Genomic DNA, 21670 nt, shown 5'->3' on the forward strand with positions numbered 1-21670 from the left:
CTTTAAGAATGAATAGAGTATGGTTTCCAGTCCTGAAAAACACCAGGCTAACAAAACACTCTATACCCGACAATAGCCCTGCAGAGAAGATTAGCACATCAAGCACCAATCCATATGCAAAAGAACCTCCTCAGGATACAGTGAAGCCTCCCTCCATTTGCATTCCACACCCTGGGAAACTCTTACAGGATGACTCAGCTCAACCCCACCCCTCCTGAGTAGATATAAATGACCTGCCAACATCTTTTCCACACTGTGACACTGAGAGATCTCTGTCTTTTGGTGCTACACCTCTGAAGATGCCAGCCACAGCTGCTGGCGAAACGTCAGGAACTACAATGCCAAAACCACAGCTATCCAGCCCGGAAAACTCACAACAACCATCGTTCTCCGGCTGTGAAAGCCTTCGACAATATATAGACCCTTTGAAAGCTGCTCTGGATATTTGCATTTTGAACTTCAACACTTTTTGCGCTTTCTATCTCTTTTAATAGCACTATGATTTAACAAAGAAACAAGTACTTTTTCATTTTTCTCTTTTGCTTTCCTAGGGTGAGGAATTGCTGTTGCCCTAAAATCCCCTATCCCACTGTGACCCCATTTAAGGTAAAGCAAAAATCCAATAGATGCATAAGGTTTGCCTTTCTGCTGGTGCTCTTGCTGATTCTTTGGTTTTCATTGTTTTCTGGTCTGGGCTGTGGACAAACTGGTCTTGCAGGTTTTTGCAGCAGTTCAAGATAGACCCTAGAAGAGAAAAAAGACAAAACTAGTATTCAGAAGCAAAGTGTGTGTGTGGGGGAGGGGGGGCAGTTGTTAGAGACAAGCTGCATGGGAAATAAGTTCTTCTTCAGCCCCATCCCCCAAGTATAGTAGCAGCTGAAAACAGGAAGGGGGAAAGTGCTTACACAATATTTGCCATTTGAAAAATCAAATGTATTTTGATTTGGACAGCGAATAGGCCCTCTCCCCTTTTCCTTTATGATTCTGTGGTTATCAGGCTAGAGCTGGCGTCCCCAACGTGGTACCCATGAGCACAATTGTGCCTGCCAACACCTTTCCTTGTGCCCACCAAATGTTTTTAGAAAGTGGGTGGGGCCAGGTGGGGCTTTTGCCCAGCAGGACTTCTGACTGGCCGTTGGAGATTTGATCAGCTGTGCAGATTGTTCAAAAACATTGCTTTGGCAGAAGCTGCTTCCACAGCACAAGAATCTTCACTATGGGCCAAACTACAAGTGACAAATGACACTTGAACGGCAAGTGTATTTCTTTCTCCCTGTTCAGTTGCCCTCCACTTGTGCTCCACTTGCTGTTCAAGTGTCATTCGTAGCTTGGCCCTGTGTGACTGAAGGGAAGCTATAGCAGCCATTTTGTGTCTGGCTCTGTCTCCTGCAACAGCTATGTTGTGGCAGCCATTTTGTTGCTGCGCCCACCACACTGTGTCAACATTCCAAATGTGACTAAAGGCTCAAAAAGCCTGGGGACCCCTGAGCCAGAGAAACAAGACCGGGGTGAAAATCAGAAAACAGGATGGATGCAGGAAACTTTTTCGCTCCGTTTCCCCCAATTCTCTTCTTTACAATAGCCCCTGTCCCATGTGGTTCTTGTCCATGCAGGTCCCATGAGCCCCAGCATAGCAATGAATTTTGGGTAGCCAAAGGGTAGCCCCTTCTCCCTTTTTCAATAGCAGAAAAGCTGGCTGGATACAACCCAAAGTAACATCACTGCTGTGCTACATATGAAAAATTATGCATAAACCACCAGAATAGGCTGCAAGTCCACCGGTCTTTGTTTTTGGATGCTCACCCCATTTCCCATAATATGGGGTGAGACATTTCCAGAAACTTGAAGGAACTAGTGAAAATCAACCAGTTGCAGTGCAGTGAACTCAGCCGGGGATTTTAGCCTGTGAGAATGTTTTCTGGTCAACAACCCTTTGAAGTCCTGAGACCTGCAAGTTATGGTATATGGAGATGGAAGCTCCTTGGAGCAGCGATTTTGCTTATTCAGTAATACCCATAATCGTGCAGGACCAATAATAGTTAATGAGGACATTGTTAACTACGTCATTTCATGGCTTGAGAGCTTGCAAAACATTTTTTTAAAAACTAGAGCAGGTCATACAGTAAAAGCTATCCACTAATGTAGTAATGCTATGCATTATTTAGAGCGAATAAGGCCATTCCAACAGGCTTAAAAAGCACCAAGAGACAATGAGTGGGAGGGAAAGAGGTTATAACCTTATCCAGCCCTTCTCTCGAGTCATTTTTGGGAATATTCTGTCACCAATTAGCACTTTAGACAGGTTTTAATTCCATTTGCCATCCACAGGTTCTGCAGTTGTACCCTAGAACCTTATCGGCAGCAAGTGACTTAACTCCCAACAACATAATAGTGGAGGAGCATAAATCACAGCCCTGGAGTGGTGAAGAAAAACACTACCTCAGTCAAGACCTTCCTGTTGAGATGCCTGCTGTGGAAACTTTTGCATTTCAAAACGTGACCTACTTTACTGAAGACGCAAACCGTTACCAGAACCTACAGCTGCAAGGGGCAGAAAGACAGAAACCCAGACTGGTGCCAGCATCTTACAAGCCATTGGAGTGCCTTATTTTTACCAGCAATCTCGCCAGTTTAAATTACCTTTCTCAAATGGATGTGCCTTTCGCTGGGGTCAAGCAAGGCAGCCGGGCTTCTCTTGACCCTGCTCCGTGTCCAGAATACAAACCCCAGCAGGCTATAGGATCTGAATCAAGCACGCCTGATACATCTGAGGAAACTACAGAGACACTTTGGTGAGCTCTGAATCCACGGCAGGTGTCCCACCTGCACATTTGAAGCCACACGCACACAAAAATGAAAGTGGAAAGAGCAGCGGACCAGGGGATAATTATGTGAGGTGACACTTTAGACTGAATCACCGCTCTTTCTGAAGAAGAGGCAACATACCATACGAGAAGCCTTTACGAACTCACAAGGCCAGGAATGTCCATAGAGCAAAGCTGGAAGCCTTCCTTCGACACAAGAAGTGCTTATGTTGGAAGAGAGCTTCAAACTAGGTTGAACAGGGTGGTAAAATACATGTGGCTCTCTCCTCGGCCTTAGGATTGTCGCAGACACTTGTTTATTTAAAACATATTTAAATTGCCTTTGAACTCAAACTGAGCACTCCAGGAGATGTACAGCATGATGCTATAGCATAGTGGTTAAGCAGCTGGGCTGCGAATCCTACTGTTGCCGTGAGCTCAGCAGGTGGCCTTGGGCAAGCCGCTCCTCAGCCCCGGCTCCAGAGCTGTATTGTGGGGATAATAATACATAGACTTTGTTCACCACTCTGAGTGGGGCTCTACTCTGTCTAGAAGAGTGGTATATAAATGCAGTCATTATTATTATTATTATTCTAAGTGTACAACGATACACACACACACACACACACACACACACCAGCCTAGACACACATGCATGTCAGTCTTTGAAGGCTGCCACACAGGATGAGTTCCAAATGGAAGCTCTCTCAACAGGGATCGTGAACTCTGAATTCTGGCACTACACATAGTATTTCAGTCTTTCTTCTGCATGACTTCATAACAGATAGTCATCAGCGACATTGATTTATTGTCTTGATGTTGTAATACACTACATATACAAAACAGCTAATTTTTGAAAAAAATGAATTTTAAGATTTTTTTTTAGACACTCATGTGGGGAGACTGGTTGATCTCAGTATTGGTCACTGGAAAGGCAAGTAAAGCCTTCCTTGCTGCTACCGCCTTCTTTTCCTTTGTAAGCAGGAACTCAAGCTCCTCCACTTAAGCCGAAAAAAACCCCAAGGAGAACATTTGGAACAACAATGTGCCTCTTATAAGTAGAGCTCTGAAATAAGTAATGGGGCAAATATTCTTTATGGTATCCGCACCACAACTAAGATGGCTTAAAGTTTAGAGGCTAAACTGAACAAAAGAGCAGCGGGAACTTTGGTTGGGATCTTAACTGAAAGATGGCTCTCTTCTCTCAAAAGTATTTACAACTTGATATAAGCTAGCTCTCATTTCAAATCAGAATCACTGTGGCTGAAGTGCCTAGAGGGACAGATGTATTCTCTGCACTAGCCTGCAGCAGTTCTTGGCACTATGACCTTTAATTGTAGGGCTTTAATGCCTGCTCAGATCAGCACTATATAATACGGGAGATATCTTTGGGGTTTGCTTGAAAGGGATAGAATTTCTCCATTCCTTTGCATAAGTCATTTGCTGATTGGCTGAACCCAGTGAGGTGCTCCTCCAGTCTTTCAAATGCCCATAAGTGAATTCCTATTTTTGGGGTTGGTGCATGGTGATTTCCCCATTTTTCCTTTTGTGCCTTTTCCTGCCTTCAACTAAGACATACATGAGTGAGCATGCATTTTAAAACATCACACAGTATTTTGCACAATTCAGCTGACTCTCCTTGAACTGTTCTGTCTCTGATCTTCCAGGATATGTATAGTCCAGGCCTGATTGTTCCTTTGAGTTGCTTGATTATGAAGTCTAGGCCAGCTGCTAATGGGGACTCTTAACTGCAGTCCTTTGGGCATCCAACCTCTGGCCACAAGGAGTTGGTCCATTTGTGGTTCCAGGCTCTTCCTTCCAGGTAAAGGGATCCAGAACCAGCTCGAACTAGAGTCTGGCTAAGTGATGGTAGCCAGAAGGAGCAGCTTTTCTGTAATCAGCAACCATTAGTAGTGGATGCAGTCCAGGCTCCTTCCATAGGAATATACAATGGGTTCTAGATAATCGGGAGGAAGCACATCTGGTAGCCAACCTCTTAATGGAAACTGGAGTTCTCTCACAATTAATGATCTCCGCACTACAGAGATCAGTTCCCCTGGAGAAAATGGCAGTTTTGGAGGGTAAACTCTATGGGATCTCCGCCCTGCTGAGCTGCACTCCAGAATCACAGCATCCTGGCTGCTTTAAATTTTAAAAACACATACCATTTTTCACATCTAGCTTAGCCCAGGAGAAAAAAGGTTATCCTAAAGAGAGAAAATGACCTCTCAGCAGAGGGAAAGACCTAGCCAAGTGGGCTTCTTTAAGTAGGTAGTTCCCTCAAGTGGTACAATTCATACATCCCATCTCTCCTTGTGTGCTGTGGCTAATAGGTTAAACGTTTTCTTAGCAAACCACACATTTTTATTCGGCACATTAATGTGGGACCTCACTGGTCCTTTTAAACCACAATTGGATAAAAAAAAAATCACTTACCAGAAGGTCTTTTCTTATGTTATCTCAATCCTTTTTTTGGTGAGGTGGGTCAAGAAGCTACATGGCTCTTCTCTAATATACCGGTCTTGCCCATTTTGCCTGCCCTATAAATCTGTGAGCAGTCAAAGTGATCTAAATCAGATTGCAAATACTTTGTACAGATCCAGTCACCCCAAGTTGAACCTAGTTCTCAAGGTCGTGAGGCTCAAAGAGGAAAGAACCATGTGTGCTGCCCTGGGCCTCCTCAGAAGAACGATCAATTTACAAGTCCTCCCTCTGCTACTTAGAAGCTGTAATCCACCACATTCTGACTAGGAGCCGACATGATGCATGCCATCGTTGCAAAAGAAGCGCACGCTCAAAATTTTATTTAGATTGTAAATAACGCATTTTAAATGATGATCACAGACTGACTATAATCCCAGCAATCCAGTGAATTATAGCCAGGTGCCAACTGCAGCAATCTCGCCAGGTACAATGCTGAAATACAAAATGATGAAAAATCATTGAAAACATGTCATATTAAATCGTGAACAAAATCATCAACACGATTGAACTCAAGGGTGCTCTGCTCAGAAGAAAACAAGCATCTCATGCAGCCAAGTTTGATCTTCGCATGTATTGATTTGCAAAAATTAAAGCATCACTCACTATGGTTTATTCCCTGCCCTGCAAACCAGATTAAACGGTAATTTGTAACTTGTGCAAAATGACAAAACTGGTTTTACCTGGCTTGGGGGGCAGAAAATAAGCAATAGTTAATAGTCTAACTAGCTGCATATGACAGTAGGAGGGAGAGCAAATGTGGAAATCCAAGAATTCCCCAGACTCACTCTATAATAACAAATCAGGGTTTGTTGCTGAATGAGAAACATGTCAGTGGGTTTTATCACAGAGGTGGTCTTTGCTTGGGTATCATGCTATATTACCTGCCACAGAAAGTACCTGAATTAAACCAGCTCTGGCCAACCTCAATACATGGCACGAGGTATATTAAGGAGGCATTGTTTCAGTAGTAGCACGTCACAAATTCTCTTTCCCTTGTGTATGTCCACAGAGTTGAGTCAATGCAGGTTTCCCAAAGACAGAATCCGGACAGTTAGTTTCGATGGGCATTTGGGAAATGGTTCTTTCTTCTTTTAGCACACTTCCTTGGCTGGATTTTTATGCTGCAATGGATGCTGATGAATTGTTTTTAATATTTTAAGGCTTTCACGTCCTGTAAGCCACCTTTCAGGTTTGTATTTGGTAGAAAGGTGGAGTAGAGACAAATCAATCAGTTGCTGCAAATTACACACTTTCTTGCTGCATATAAGGCTGATCCCTCTTGCTCAGCGCTGTTTCAGTACCAGCAGTGGTACCCCATAGTTTCAGGGAGAGAAAGGTCTTTCTTAGAACCTGTTACCCAAGCTCTTTCGCTCGAGTTGCCAGAGATTGAATCCCAAGCCGTTCTGCCTGCCAAGAGAGTGCAGTATCTCTGAGCCACAGCCTCTCTCCAATCGTAGCATAGTCTAGTCTCTACTTTTCCTGTTGCAGCTTTGCCACCTGGTCTTGCTTGGAGTGTGAGCCTCTTCCACCACAACCACCATACATTATTTATAACACTGTCCTATTAGTATGCACATTCTCTGTGAAGGCCCCCACTGTATGGAATGGCCTGTCTGAAGAGGTCAGGAAAGCTTCCACTCTCTTGGCCTTCTGCAAACTATGCAAAACTTATTATTCAGGAAGGCTTTTTACTCAAAGCTGTGCTGTAAGGAAATGGCTCGGAGAGATGCATTGATAAAGGGATGAGGTCTGTAGACTACTACTAGATACTGTCTGATGATGCAGATCTGCTTCTGCATAGTTGGATAGCTTCTGCATCGTTTAAATGTCATGTCAAATACTTGTTTTTTCAGCAATGTTTTGCCTTTGTGCATTCAAATTTCTGCAGTGCATATCCTATTGTTTTGTTTCTTGACTGCCCCAGCTGTTGATTGTGTTGGCTTACACTGTGTAATCTGTCTAGAGTCTCACTGAGAAAGACAGATTATATAAATAACATAAATAAAAAATAAATAAGGTTCAATACCATTTGGCTCGAGTCTATTTATTTAGAAAATTTATACACCGCCTTCCTCAAAGACCTGCTCAGCAGCTAATCTTTTTATTCTTAAAAGCAGCAAGCACTTTTCTAGGACCTGACCTTGGCTACCCAAGAGGGCTCCCTTCTAGATATTTACAGCTCTTAAACCAGTGGAAGCTGTTCAGATTGATTAGTTTAATGCTGAGGAATCATTCATTAGTCCCGCTACAACCCAAGTGGGTCACAATGCCACCTGGTGGACACAAGAAGATTTGGACAGCTTCAAAATACAAACAAACAAACAAACACAACCTTTATTGGCATCACAGTGAAAAAGGTACATTAAAATTAGTTGATAGCTTCCCTGATACAGATTGCAGATTGAAGAAAACTAGCCACATTAGAGGTTATAGAAAGGTTGTAACCAGATAGTAATCGCTGGACCTTGACATTATCAGAAAGGCCGCACCATGAATAAAAGAGTTCAAAAGTTTGTCTCGGATCTTAGAATAAAATAAACAGTATAATAGAACATGGGAAACAGATTCAATGACACCCAGGCCACAAGGGCATTTTCTGAGTTCATAAGGGGTCCCTTGACATCTGCCAACAAAAATGGCCGAAGGCAGTATGTTGAATCTGGCCAGCATTAGTGCCCTTCTTTGATGGGGATCAGTTAGAGAGCAGAAATAGGCAGCTAACTGGCCAGATGACAGAGGCAGTCCCAAGTGGATTGGGGAACAGCTTTTCCTAGCTGCCTCGGTCAGGCGCTGAAACTGAATGTCGAAGAGCCTTCGTTTAATTGTCTGAAATGCTGTTGGAGCAGATGCAAGGTAAAGTGATTCTAAAGATATACCCATGCACCTAACTTTTTTGTGGATTAGATCCAACCACTTGAATTTGTGGAAATCTGGGAACATTAGAAAAGTAAAGGAATTTGAGTTGGAATTAAATAGAAGGTGAAGCCAGAATTTGATTGTTAGAAGCCAGGCCCGGGTTTCCAACAATATCTGTCTGGTTTCAAGACAGATTGCGGCGTATGGGACACAGTTAGGAAGACCCAGAGTTTTCCGTAGGAAATAAGATTGTACCCCTCTATTGAGCGATTGACTGCACTAATCCATACGGGCACTCCATAAAGGAGTTGGGAGCTCGATTTGGCATTAAAGGCTTTTAAAGCCATGGGAACGTACCTATTGCCTCTCAGATAGAAAAATCGGGTGATTGCGCTGCACTATTTCTTGCTACATTAATAACACCTTTGCGGTGTATAGCCCATCCCCCCTTGTAGAAAAAGTTAATCCCCAGATATTTAAAGTTTTTTACCTGCTCAATAGGATTTCCTTGAATTGACCATGCAAACTGTTTCCAGGCTTTAGCAAAGACTATGATCTTTGTTTTCTTATAGTTCAAAGTTAGCCTGTTATTATTACAGTAGGTCAAACATTGATGTAGAAGTCACTTCAGTCCAATTCGAGAGCATGATAATAAGACGGAATCACCCGCATATAGGAGAATTGGAATATGGCAATGGCCAATTATTCTGGGAAAATGACCATCAATTTCGGACAGGGTAGGGGCCAGATCGTTTAGAAACAGATTAAACAATGGGGGAGGGGGCAAGAATGCAGCCCTGTTTGATCCCTTTGCAAATTGGAATTTTAGGGTTTAGATTTCCTGAAAGGTTGAATTTAACCTGACAGCTGGTGTCAGTGTAAAGTTTTTTAACTAAAAAGAGTAGTCTGGGCTCCATGTTCATTCTGGCCAACTTATCCCACAGAAGATCTCTTGGGATTGAGTCAAACACTGCTTTGAAATCTAGAAAGGCAGCGAAGAGCTTGTTACTGGGTTTCCCATTGTATTTAGCAATTAGGTGGGACAATACTATACAGTGATCCAAGGCAGATTTTCCTCGACGAAACCCTATTTGTTCTGGGCCTAGAATGTTATGGCCTTCTATGGCCATCCAGCCTTCTAGTTTGGTTAAAAGATATTTAGCATAAAGTTTACCAACTACTGACAGTAGGCTGATTTGCCTATAGTTATCGGGTGAAGACGGATTGCCCTTTTTAAAAATGGGTACGATGATTGCGTTTGTCCATGACTTTGGCATTATTCCAGTGTTATTTATCATAGAAAACAGAGCTACCAAGGGGTGAGCCCACCATTCAGGGTTAGATTTCAATAGTTCTGGGGTGACTGCATCGGGGCCCGGGGCCTTTTTTAGTTTGAGGTGTGAAATCAAAGTAATGACATCCTCTGGAGACACGGGAGGCCATTCAGGTATCATAGAGATTTTAGGCTCGATAACATTAGGGAAGCTAGCGTCATCATCACTAAAAAGCTTAAGAAAATATGAGAACCAGGTTTGGGAAGGAATTGATGGTGAGGGAATTATTTTTGCCTGTGAGACGCCAGAAATTAAGGCCCAGAATTTTCCGCTATCGTTTGACCTGACTGCCTCTATCATCCGTTCTCACTGATCCCTAGCGTATTGAGACCTCTTAGCCTTGACTAAATCTGATAACTGTTGCTTACCATTAAAATATTCCTTCAATACGGAGGGCTTTTTTTGGGACCGAAAGCGATGATAAATGGAGCGAAGAGTGGATTTCAAATGTAAACATTCTCCATTATACCATGTGTTATACTTGGGTTTATATTTAGGAATCAGACTGGGAGTAGGATCAAGTACAGAAATGAAATTCGAGACTAAAGTGTCATATAAGGCTATAACCTCTGCTGGGTTTGAAGAAGACATGAGCGAGGAACACAAATCTTTACTCGCTTGCTTGGTAGTTAACTTCTGAGCTTTCTCTGTGAGGTTACGCAACCAAATGAGTCTGGGGAGAGACTCAGAAAGTGATTCTTTATCTAGAGGAGCAGAGCCAGGATCAAGGTGTATCTGGGGGTTGATTAAACCAACAAGGGGAAAATGATCGCTCTCCGTACGAACATTTGTAAATGTACAATGTAAAAGAGCTCTACAAAAGCTTTAAAAGGTAGAGGGATTAAAATGTAATCTAAAACACTACAACCTCTTCTGGATGCAAAGGTGAATTCCCCAGAGGTATCACCATCATGAGAACCATTCAGGGCCAATTTATCAAAATGCACACAGAATTTAGAGAGGAAAATGCCTGCCAGGGTCTCTGGAAGACCTGGCGAGGCTAAAAAAATTTGGAATGGAATCATTTGGATCAAAATTCAGAGCAGCCAGGAGATCGTAATAATTTTTTGCCCATTCTGGCGTTAAAATCACCAAGTAAGATGATATCTATCGTAGGAAAACAGAGTTCCAGTTGCTCAAGATATAAAGCCAAGCGGTCCCAAAGAGAACATAGGGACGACTAATCAGGCAAGGGAGGTAACAGCAATAAAAACAAAGTCCTCATAACTGAACTGGAAAGCATGGGCAAAAGGAGTACAAGCAGGTAATTCCAACAACTTAAATCTAGAGTGTTGGGAACTTTAAAATACAAAAAACCTTACGTAGAGGAAACAGTGAATAAAAGCACAAATCTTTCCCATCTTCTTTCTCATAGAACAACATGTGTACTGAATAGTTTCTAGCTGCACACTCCACTTGCCAGGTGAGAATTTGTACAGTCAGGTTTTAAATCTTGCCTGTTATGGCCCCAGCAGACTTCAATGGGCTTCCCAGGGAGATCCATAGATTATTGGTCTCGGCTACAATTTTGGAAACAGTGTAAGTAAGCCCTCTTGCTGATACAATTCTGTACTAGCAATCTGCACAGTGGCATAAACCAATTGTATCTTTGCGTTTAACTGTATTTTTTGTACACTGCTTTGCAATGACTGACTTAATGTTTTATTTAGTGGAGAGTGCCTTCAAGTCATAGCTGACTTACGGCGACCCCTGGTGGAGTTTTATTACACCTAATAAATTTAGTCTATTAATGCATATGCACTTTCAATTATAGGATTTATCAGTTCAAAGTTTCCACAAATGACTGGCTGGGTGTATTCGACAGACACAGTGTATGAAATACTGGATTTATTATTCCATTTTTATTCTGCCCTTCTTCCAAGAAGCTGAGGGATGCACACAGGTTATCTTCACAACAACCCTGTAAAGGAAGTTTCGCTGGAAGAATGACTAATTCAGGCCCCAACCAAGTGAACTTCTTGTGTGGGGGAGTAGAGTAAAATCATAACACTCCTTTGAAGACAGCAAGACAACTATATGAAGTTTAAAGTCCAGTTTATTAACAATGCATCCCTTTGATAAGATAATGCTTCAGGAGGCTTTTTATGCTCATAGACATGAACTGTACACACTATACAAAAAATCCAAATAAAAAGAAAACAAAAAGAATCAAAAGTGGCCAGAACCATTCTGAGACAAAGCCTCTTTAAAATTATATACAGCTCAATGAAATATTCTTACAGAAAATATAAATATCTTTTTCTTTCTATGTTACAGGTATACAATATAAATCAGATTTCAAATGTCCATTCAGTGACCTACAAACAATACAACTTCCAAATATGTAGCAGCTCATCAACTAAAAAGAAAAAAAAGAGAAAAAAAAGAAAATATGACCACATGGGGTGGAGAAAATGAGCTTTGAATTTTTCCATTATTTCTTCCCCTCCTCAGAATGACTAAATTTACATCATGACTAAATTTACATTGTCTGAGATATTGGCAACCACTATTTAACTCCCACCCCAATTACATCTACAAAATGCCCCCAAACGCAGCACAAGCTCTTCCTGTTTGTGCTAATCTAACCTATGCAGTGGCAAATTGGCAAATTACCTTTTTGGCATAAATTACATTTTTTTTCAAATTAAATAGTGTTTATTTTACAAGCAAGTTCAAGCAAAAAGTGCACATTTTGCATGCTGTGGCATTGCTATCTGCCTACTTTACAAAAATATTCCAAAGAAAATCCACATTCTTTACTTGTTTTTTTTTAAAATGGTTAACAAAAATATGTAGCAAATCTGGAGTTTTTAAGAAGATAAACCTAAATAAAATTGTGAAAACAACATGAGGCTCTCCGTTTCTAGAAAAAAAAGAATTTCTAAAGGATTCGACCATGTTCCCATCACCACTAGCTCACTTCTAGGTGGAACCTAGTAGCAAAGCACAACTGGAAAAGGCCATAACACGCAACATGCTCAGCCCCTCAATCGGGTCAAGGCTTTCTGTACAGAAGGGAACCCCAAAGGGTCAAGTTAACGGGGCTTATTGAAAAACAGGCAGTCTCAAAGGAACACCATTTTGTTTCGCCCCTAATGATATAAAAGAGATTGAAGAATAAAACCAGCCCTGTTTGATATACCAAGTAGGAAGATTTAGAGGTTTTCCCCATGCCCCTTTCATATCACTCTTTAAGTTGAGTTGTTGAACTTCTGAGGCATCAAATCTAAGATTTTGGCTAAATGATACAATCCTTATTTTATCTTTAAATTCTCTTAAGGAAGCAGAACTTCAGTGTATCTGGAATACAGTGAATGCAGGAAAGGCTGTCAAATACAAATTATTCTCACCCACAGCCTTCTGGGACACCATTCTTTGCAGGGTTTAGCCTGCAAGCCAGGTGAAACCCTGCAGGAACTCCTGGATTCACATCTCCAACTTTCTTCCCGAAGTGAGGAGCGCTATGGGAAAAACTGGACAGAGCATGACAGCCTGAGATTTATATTCTCATAAGTTACATCCTTTACACATTTTGAAATCTATTGAATTCTAGACATGTACTTTAAAAAAACCATTTGATGTTATTTTGCGGTTGTTGACTTGTAACACTGCCACTGAATTAGTTCAATAACCTCAGAGGTATATTCAGAATGGAAGCCAGAGCTATTGGTGTTTGAAAAGAAAGGGGGTGGTAAAAAAAATGCAGAAGGATATGTGTTGTCAGTGTTTTCCACAGTTTGTAATATCTCTTCACTAAGTGCTGTGGTCAGAAAGCTTAGCCACTTAGATATGTTGCTTTGTTAAATATAGATATAAACTCACCCTCATCTACTGCTTCCATTTTGAAACTAGAATTGCAAAATACACAGTTTTTGATTTAACTCCAACTAGAGTTATGACTTTAAAGACTTTATTACTCTGTACTAACTGAGGTAGCATTTACAACTACTACTAACAATCAGCTATTTCCGTCTTTACTGGGAATATTATGCTAGTCCTTTGGAGTTTACACCATTATTTTGTCTATGGTGCCTGGTGTTTTGGTTTTCCAAGTGATCTCTGTAAATACTGTTAGATATTATCAAACCTATTTCTATCGTCTCATCATATAGTTATTAGGTAAGCAGAAGGAGGGTGCTCCTTCTTCCCAAATCCTCCGGGAACTAAACTGTGGTGTGTACACCCACGCATGTCCCTGAAAGGATTGCAATGTAACAAAACATTCCATGAAATTTGTGTTGCCAAGTAATACTTTCAGGAAGGTTGAAATGGTCAGTTGAGTTATTATCTTCCTTGGGTTATCTTAAATCCAGACATACAGGTTTGCTCCACAGCTCAGAAAAAGAAGAAAGAAGAAAAATTCTGGTGAGAAGAACTTCATCCCTTCCTGCAGCCTCCTACCTTAGGGCTTCCAAAGCAGCAAGCAACATTAATACGGATGGAGGGACCCCTAAAAAACCAGAAGCTGTCTAACCTCTTATGGTCCCAGTTCCTTAGATCACAAGTGATTAGAGAGGCAAGAATGAGCAGTGCCAAGGAAAAGCATCTAAAAACCTGATCCAAAAATGCCACGTTGTCTTAGGGGGTCCCCTTAGATTCTTTCTTCTAGAACGACAGGTTGGAACGGCATCAGAGATGTCTTTCGTGGGTTAGCCCACAGGAAAGGCCAACTGTGTCCTTTCTGCTGCCACAGTAAATCCATGGGATACAGTACTCTAGCCTTTGAGAATAGTAGAATTTGCCATGGGTTTAAATCAAGAGATGGACAAGTATTGTTGCTTGCTGTGCAAAACATGTAACTTAGCATGGGGCACATAGTTCCAACACCCGTCTCCCTTTCTACAAGTAAGATCATTTTGATCTATGAAGAGTGGCTTGAAAGAAGCCTGAATTAGTGCCTTTAGCAGAAAATTCAGTCCAAGGAGGAAAATTGTTGATCACTGGAAGAGGAATAAGGGAGTTTGCCTTTAGCATCCTCAGAACAATGGGATGTACAGAGATTGTCTGAGGATGATAACAGAAGATGACACTCAAAGCTGCTATACAATGTTCTATTTGAAGGGAATTTTAAAATGCTAAATTTTTTTGGCTAGGTGCATGTTGAACAACTGGCACGAAGATACAGTAGTATGACAGTCTAGTTGTGGAATCTGTGAACTGCTGAAAAGGTAAGAACCGAAAGAGCTTAGTGCTTTGTACTATTTCCCTGCTCAGCCCCAAGCTCCAGAGTCAGGATGTATGGATTAGTACATAAGAACAGGCCTTGCTGAAGGATATCCACCTGCATCTGCAGTCTCACACTACTGTTTGAGAAACTAAAACCTGCAACACCAACACAGAACAATTAGATTCACCAGACCATGCTCCAATTCTACCCCGTAAAGAGTTCTGCTTGAGGCTGTTAAGGGCTGGAATTCACACAAGAGGTTTGCTAAGAAATGGAAACTGTTCCTAAGACGGTTGATCCCCTATGCCTTACTGGCCCCTCTTCTTCTTTAGAAAGGTGGCAATAAGGGCTAGAAGCCTACTCTAAAGGGACTCAGAAAGCTCCATAACAAGAAGCATTTAGACTAGGGAAAAAAAGATGCTGCTGCAATCGTTTGCCAACCATCAGCAAAGGCTGGAAAAGATGGGCTGCTACAGGAAGGAACCAAGTCCATCGGGAGATGATTTTCCTACTTCTAATTTTAATAGAGGTCTGCCTCCTTTCCATGAGCTGCTGCGGAGCAAAACTTGAAGAATGGATAGGCAGCAAAGAACGTTGCATTTCATAAAGAAATAGTCATATGAAAAAAATACATTACAAATGCCTAGGAACAACAAGATCCTAACACGTGAACACACATAAAAAACAATTAACATATTAGTTAAGCTTAGATAAGGAATATACAAACTTGAGCTAATTCCAGATGGAGAAAAGGACCCTTGTATTTATTTTAAAAATGTGAAGGGGAAGGGATGGTGAAGTCAATGGACATTTTCTTCCCAGTACAGTCCAGCTGAACTATTTCCATACACAAGAAATTATAAAGTGACTACATTCCACTACAGCCTTTGTAATCAGAGAAACTGGGCATTTCTATATACATGTTTGCATATATCAGTTATTTGATTCTATATGAAACTTCGATGTCTTTCCGTCAGGGACAAAATGTGTATGTTTCAATTTAAGAATCACCCAATAAGGATGTGGGGAGAACTGACCTACACAATGTCACCATCATGTAATTTGTGCAAAACATCTCTGAAAGAACACTGGATTACCAAGGCCGACTTTAACATGGTGTGTTTAAGGCGTCTCACTGCAGTTACTGGTATTCACCTTTCACGTATGTGACTGAAACAAAGTGGTTTAGAGCAATGTAAAGCCATGGAATGTGAAAATAATTTTGTGAAATCTTTCTCTCCTGATCAAAAGCAGCAACGGGTAGATATATATATGTCTCTGTTTTGCTAGATAAAGTATGCACCCTTATCTGACAGAAGTCATGCTTGTTAAAGGTTTACATTTAGACAACCAATTTACATATTGGATGAGTATCAATGTAGAAAAACCCGCCCAAACAACATGCATTATGTACAGAAAAAAACTGGATTCCGGGGGATTGATAAGATGATTGGTTTGTTTAAAATCAAGCTGTAGTGAAATTCCTTAATTGATTAAGTTACCACGTCATTACATGTAACTGCAACAAAATGGAACAGACTGCTAACACAAATTCTTGTTAATGTAACAACAATAAAATAACTTAAGACTACCCCAGGCTACTGAGGATATTCTCTCTCTCTCTCTCTCACACACACACACACACACACATTGGAAAATTCCCAAATAGTGTTTACAAAAATTAAGAAAAATATCACGGAAGGCTCGCCCATCATTAATCCCCAGATGTTCATGCTCAGCGCATGCTCCACTGACGACAGTGGGATATACGGCCTAAGATACCCTGACTCCCGAGATCCAGGAATTCAACACGCAAGGCATCACTCTCTGTTCCTCCAGAACGGAAGTCAAAAATCAGCCACGTAAAACATGTCCCTGCAAACTGCCTTCTATCGTTACGATGCTGCATTTAACAATTAGTGAAATGGAAACCTGTGCAAGTGTTTGGTTCTTGGTTCTTCTTGCATATCTTGGTAGCTGTTACTTTCACTGTTTTAACAATTCCCAAAGGGCTCGGGTGATGGAGGATGCAGCTCCAATTCCAAGTACCAGGAACAATTCAGGCTTCTTGCATCATTGACCAGCCAACTGGAAGTCGTTCAAGGCTACCAGCAACTTCATATTTACTGCACCACAGGAAAAGGAGAGGTCAGGATTCGGTTGACAAGTCAACCATTGGTTGATTTGCCGGTGTTGCTAGAACAGCTTCTGCTTCTTCATGCATCTAGAAGAGATGATATAGAAATAAATGAGATTCTGCAGAATTAATTCAGGGACTTCAATCCAACAATTCACTAGATGTCATGTCTAGTTACCTGTATAAACTGTACATCTTGAAACAGCTCCTGTATGAACCTTCGAGATGGTAATCGAAATGTGCAGTGGGCGAGCAAGTAGGACACTTCAGAATACAGGCAAATGTCATCAAATGCTTGGGGAAATTTCTCTTTAATTCTAAGACAGAAAAGAGAAAATAACTTCTTAATTCTCACATGAACACTGCTATTTAGAAGTGCTCCATCAAAATAGAAGAAAAAGAGACTTCTGAACAAGTATTTAATATTACATACAGCATATGATAAAGAATTTCAGAAGACTAACCAATTAACCCAAGTGAAAGAGAAAAGAAATAGAATAGTCTGAACAATACAAAACAGAAATGGCCTCAAAGGAACATCTAATCTTAAATGCAAAGGATTTATTCTCACAATCACAGCAACTTGTGATGAGTGCAAGAAAACATCTGCTTGTGCTGTTATGGCTGCATCACGGTTACCAGATACTGGACTCAGGCTCTGCAAACACTGCATGGGCAGAACTGTGTCAAGAGTAGTTCTGGAATGAACTGAGTGTGCAGATGGCAATATGCACATGACCATCACACCCGGGGCTTTTTTTTCTGGGAAAAGAGGTGGTGGAACTCTCAAGAGAGAAATGAGGGAGAGACACATGGCCCTCCTTACAAAACAGCCATTTCCTCCAGGGGAGCTGATCTCCGTCTGTAGATCGGGGGGCGGGGCCACCAGACACAAGAGGTGCCGGAACTCTGCTGACATGGTCAGGACTCAAAATTCTCAAGTGGGCAACATACATACATGTGATTATGACAGTAAGTCCCAGTAACTGAAGCTACCACTGATAAATAGTTTTATTAATTAACTGCACAGTTGCAGTCAGCAATACGCCTTGGTGGAGAACCACCAGGGGAAAGGTGTGAAATGCTGGCTGTTGGGCTGGACTTCCGTCTGCTTTCTCTGAATCTGTTCTCTGGGTAGGCAAGTGGGAAAGGGCAGGAATCAGATATGCCCCATAATCACCTCCTGCTGGCACTCAGTCTTTAGGATCGTTTAATTTTCAACATAACCCCAGTGACTCCTCTTTGGACATGTGCCAAGCAGTTGATGGTCCCAAGAGCTCATCCATATCCTCTCTTTCCAGCTACACAGGCAACTGGTCAGTATAGATCCTGGCAGTTCCACCTACTGCCATGTCCTCTGCCTTCCACATTCTGTGCTGACAAGCACACTCAGTACCTGTAGCATACTAGAAACGTAGCTAGAAAAGAGAGCCACTTACGTCAAGAGCCCTGTTTCATGGCCCTTAGTTCCGACTGAGCTACTCAAGTTGATTACTAATCGCAAGACCTCTTTCCTCAGTAGTATGCGGCATACTGGGGTGTCATCTGGAATTGACTTTACTCCTTCGGGAAAACAAATTTGACTGAATAAACCTCAACATACAAGCTGATAAGGAAGGTCTATCAGTACTGCTGAAAACGCATGGACAACAAAATCAGAACTAGTGTGATGTAATGGTTAGTGTCCGACTATGATATTGGAGGCATGCATTCAAATCCCAACTCTGTCATGGAACCTCGCTGGGTAACCTTGGATCAGTTATACATTCTCAGTCTAACCTACTGCACAGGATTGTTGTGAGGATAAAATGGAAGAGATGAGAGCAACAGAAGAAAGGTAGGGTATAAATGAAGTAAATTTTAAAAAGCTGCCATATTTCCACTCAAAACAAAGCAAAAAAATCACCTTTGGATCTAAATCCAAACCTTTGGATCTCACTAACAAGTTAGGGACCATAGACTTCACCACTATGTTGCCTTATGCACTATCTATGCACTATTAAGTATGTGCTCCTATGTACTACCTGTTGCTTTAAATTTAACCCTACTGGGCTATGTTGTCTAGTGTCAGCCCTAGAATTGCTTATGCTCTGTTTCAGCATTTCTTCAACTTTGTATTGGATTTTTGTAATGTCTTTGTAAACTTGAATTTATTTATCCTATGGCATTGTTTAATGAAATGTCCTTGATATTGACTGTACTAATCTCACTCTATGTAATCCGCCTTGAGTCTCAGTGAGAAAGGGGGACTATAAATGACATAAATAAAATAAATAAGTAATAAATGACTGAATAGATCAGAGGTTAGTGAGAGGGATGTTTGCAGCTTCTACCTTCATCAAGAGTTCATGCAAGAACATGCATTTCTGGCAACTCCACTTTTCTAGGTGGCAATTCCTTCCATTAACTCCAATCCATTCACAGTCATTTAAGATCCAAGGACTGAGGGCTTTTGTTTGTTTTGGTTTAACTGGAAACATGACAGGTTTTATTTTTTTCCCCATTTCCTCCGTTGATATCCTGTCTTTTTCCCCAGTGGGGATCCAGCACTGGAATGCTCAGAAGGTCTAACAATGCTCAGCTGCAGCTTTGTGGGAAACACATGGGCTACAGTGGGGGCCTGGAAGAGCTGTTCCTTGAACCGTGTTCCACTTGCAGTTGCTTGGATCCAAGCCATAGAAACCAAGGGGTAGGGCTGTTTCCCCCTCTTTTTCAAATTCGGTGGAGTTAAGAGAGATCCTGTGTTTAAACAAAAGTTGGGTTTTCCTGATTGGGTGCCTGACTTCTATATGTAGTAAGGGGAACAGGGAAAGACTGTAAGCCATTCTTTATCTCATAATACAAAAAGGAACGTGAGCATGTGGCACAGAGGCAAGGAATGGGGAGAGAAGCAGCAGTTATTTCTAAACAGCCTCAGGAGAAGTTACGTGTGGCTATTTGGCAGAAATGTTATCATTTAGGTCAAAACCTTCTAAAGTAGCAATCTTAAGTACACTTACAAAATATAGTTAGCTAAACAATATTTTCCCCATATAACGTGTTTAGAATCAGGTTGAAAGAACTGTCCACTAATATTCAGAGGTATTCAACAGAACACTGAAAATTGTATAGAAATTACAAGGCTTGCATGTTTTTTTAAAATCTCAAATTAGTTCTTCTTAAGCAAGTTTTGTCTTCAAATATGGGGGGATACCCAGGTTTCCAAACCCCTACTTGGAAATTGTGGCCAACCTTGTTGTGTGGGTCTGGCAAGCTGCACAGGGGCCGGCCCTTGGCTATTATAGTTACTCACCTATCACAAGATCTGTACTCTTGGTGCTACTAGCTGAGCCATGGGATACAGCATCACTACATCCTGAAATCCCAGAAAATTTTGAGGAATGGGTAACCACATCCAGGTGGTTATGCATGGATTTTCCACACCAGTCAGAGTAAGGAATGTCTGAAAACTCTGATAATAAATTTTGGTGCAAGTTATAAGAAATAGTTTGCATACAAGAAATACAATGTAAATACAGTTGAAATAACTGAATGTGTTAGAAATTGTAATGGTGAACGTAACAAAACTTCAAGCAAATCCCTCAAAGATGCTTCCCACAAATGTACTTATAGATATATATACTACATGAAGCCAAAGAAAGGATGAACAAGCAAAAAAAAAAAGTTAGCTTCAACAGAGGGTGGCACACTCAGAATCTTAAATTTCAAGGCAACACAGGTTTCTAGTTTTCATAGATGTGAAACGCATTCTGAAAGCATAATTAGTGAATTATCAGAAGTCAATGGTGCACTGGGAAAGAATTCTAGTTCCCAAACCACTGTACAAGAATCAGAGTCACAACAGAGGTGTAGAAAAATTGCTTGAAACAGAGAAGAGGAAAACTAACCTGTGCGAGTCAATGTAGAGTTCACCTTGTTGTTATGTTGATATCCCAGAATGTGTGTACAGACACAATAAAGGCAATTGTCTTCTGTGTGCTCTTGGAGCCCAGTGTCTTCCATGTTTTCTAGGAACTGAGAGGCATCTGAGCGGGTTGTGGTCATAATCTCTGTCAGGCTGATCTGCTGCCGCAGTATCTGGAAGGGACTCTTTACTAGTTCAGTAGAGCCACATGGAAAACCTGGAGGAGTGTTATATTAAGCCATGTAAACAGGAATACAAGGAAAAGTACAGCCTCTTGCAATGCAATTCCAACTTCTGAGATTCAACCCTGCAAGCGGTATTTTTAGAAAATCATTATTTTTCCAGAATATTGGCTATCATTGTGGAAAGTAAGGGCCAAATTCAGGCAGGGCATGTGAGATACACGCCTAGGATCCAGCGCAGTTTAGCAACCCTAAGCTTCTGATCTGCTGATGGGAGAGAGGCTGCTGGGGGACAAAATGTTTATCCCTTTACCTCCTTATCCATCCCACTTTCAAAGTTTAAATAGCACCCCACCACCCCAAGCTGTAATAAGCTCCGTGGAAGAAAATAAAAGGCATAAACAAGAACTACACCTGCCATACCCAGCGCATCACAGAACTGCAGTGGCCTGGGAGGAAAGGCTTAATGAATCCTCCCCCCACCTTTTAAGCAACATAGTACTGCTAATTAGTTTTAATAATAATAAAAACCAGTATTTTCCTCCCTCCAGATCTAATTTGCCCTAAATTAACGTTTTATTAAATTTCGCTTGCTCATCTAGGTCTCAGAGCAGTCAGAAGGAATTACACACTTCCCTACTATCTTTTTGTTCCCACATCAAAGTCAAGCAAATTCCAAAGCTTTCCAAAATGACTGGAACTAAGTGCAAGGCACAAACACTTTTAAGGGGAGCAGAAAGTACTGAACATGGATATACTCTAAATACTCCGACTGCAAAAAAAGGTCACCCCAGCATAA

At 41.3% G+C, this 21670-nt stretch overlaps 2 protein-coding genes across 2 annotated transcripts in view; one reads left to right on the forward strand and one right to left on the reverse strand.

Moving 5' to 3' along the window:
• The window catches only part of LOC129335197 (oncostatin-M-specific receptor subunit beta-like), a 48362-nt gene extending 41080 nt beyond the window's left edge, over positions 1 to 7282 (forward strand). Inside the window, exons 17-18 of the mRNA XM_054987636.1 lie at positions 552 to 606; positions 2329 to 7282. Of these exons, the coding sequence (XP_054843611.1) occupies positions 552 to 606; positions 2329 to 2796 (523 nt within the window). The 3' untranslated portion in view covers positions 2797 to 7282. The remainder of the gene's footprint in view (positions 1 to 551; positions 607 to 2328) is intronic.
• A 4234-nt stretch (positions 7283 to 11516) lies between these two features.
• RICTOR (RPTOR independent companion of MTOR complex 2) overlaps positions 11517 to 21670 on the reverse strand; it is an 80889-nt gene continuing 70735 nt past the window's right edge. Inside the window, exons 34-38 of the mRNA XM_054986497.1 lie at positions 20673 to 20906; positions 20078 to 20236; positions 18225 to 18348; positions 16964 to 17102; positions 11517 to 16872 (exon numbers count right to left, since the gene is read on the reverse strand). Of these exons, the coding sequence (XP_054842472.1) occupies positions 16798 to 16872; positions 16964 to 17102; positions 18225 to 18348; positions 20078 to 20236; positions 20673 to 20906 (731 nt within the window). The 3' untranslated portion in view covers positions 11517 to 16797. The remainder of the gene's footprint in view (positions 16873 to 16963; positions 17103 to 18224; positions 18349 to 20077; positions 20237 to 20672; positions 20907 to 21670) is intronic.

This window comes from Eublepharis macularius, chromosome 8, assembly GCF_028583425.1.
Source record: "Eublepharis macularius isolate TG4126 chromosome 8, MPM_Emac_v1.0, whole genome shotgun sequence".
NCBI classification, from domain to species: Eukaryota; Metazoa; Chordata; class Lepidosauria; order Squamata; family Eublepharidae; genus Eublepharis; species Eublepharis macularius.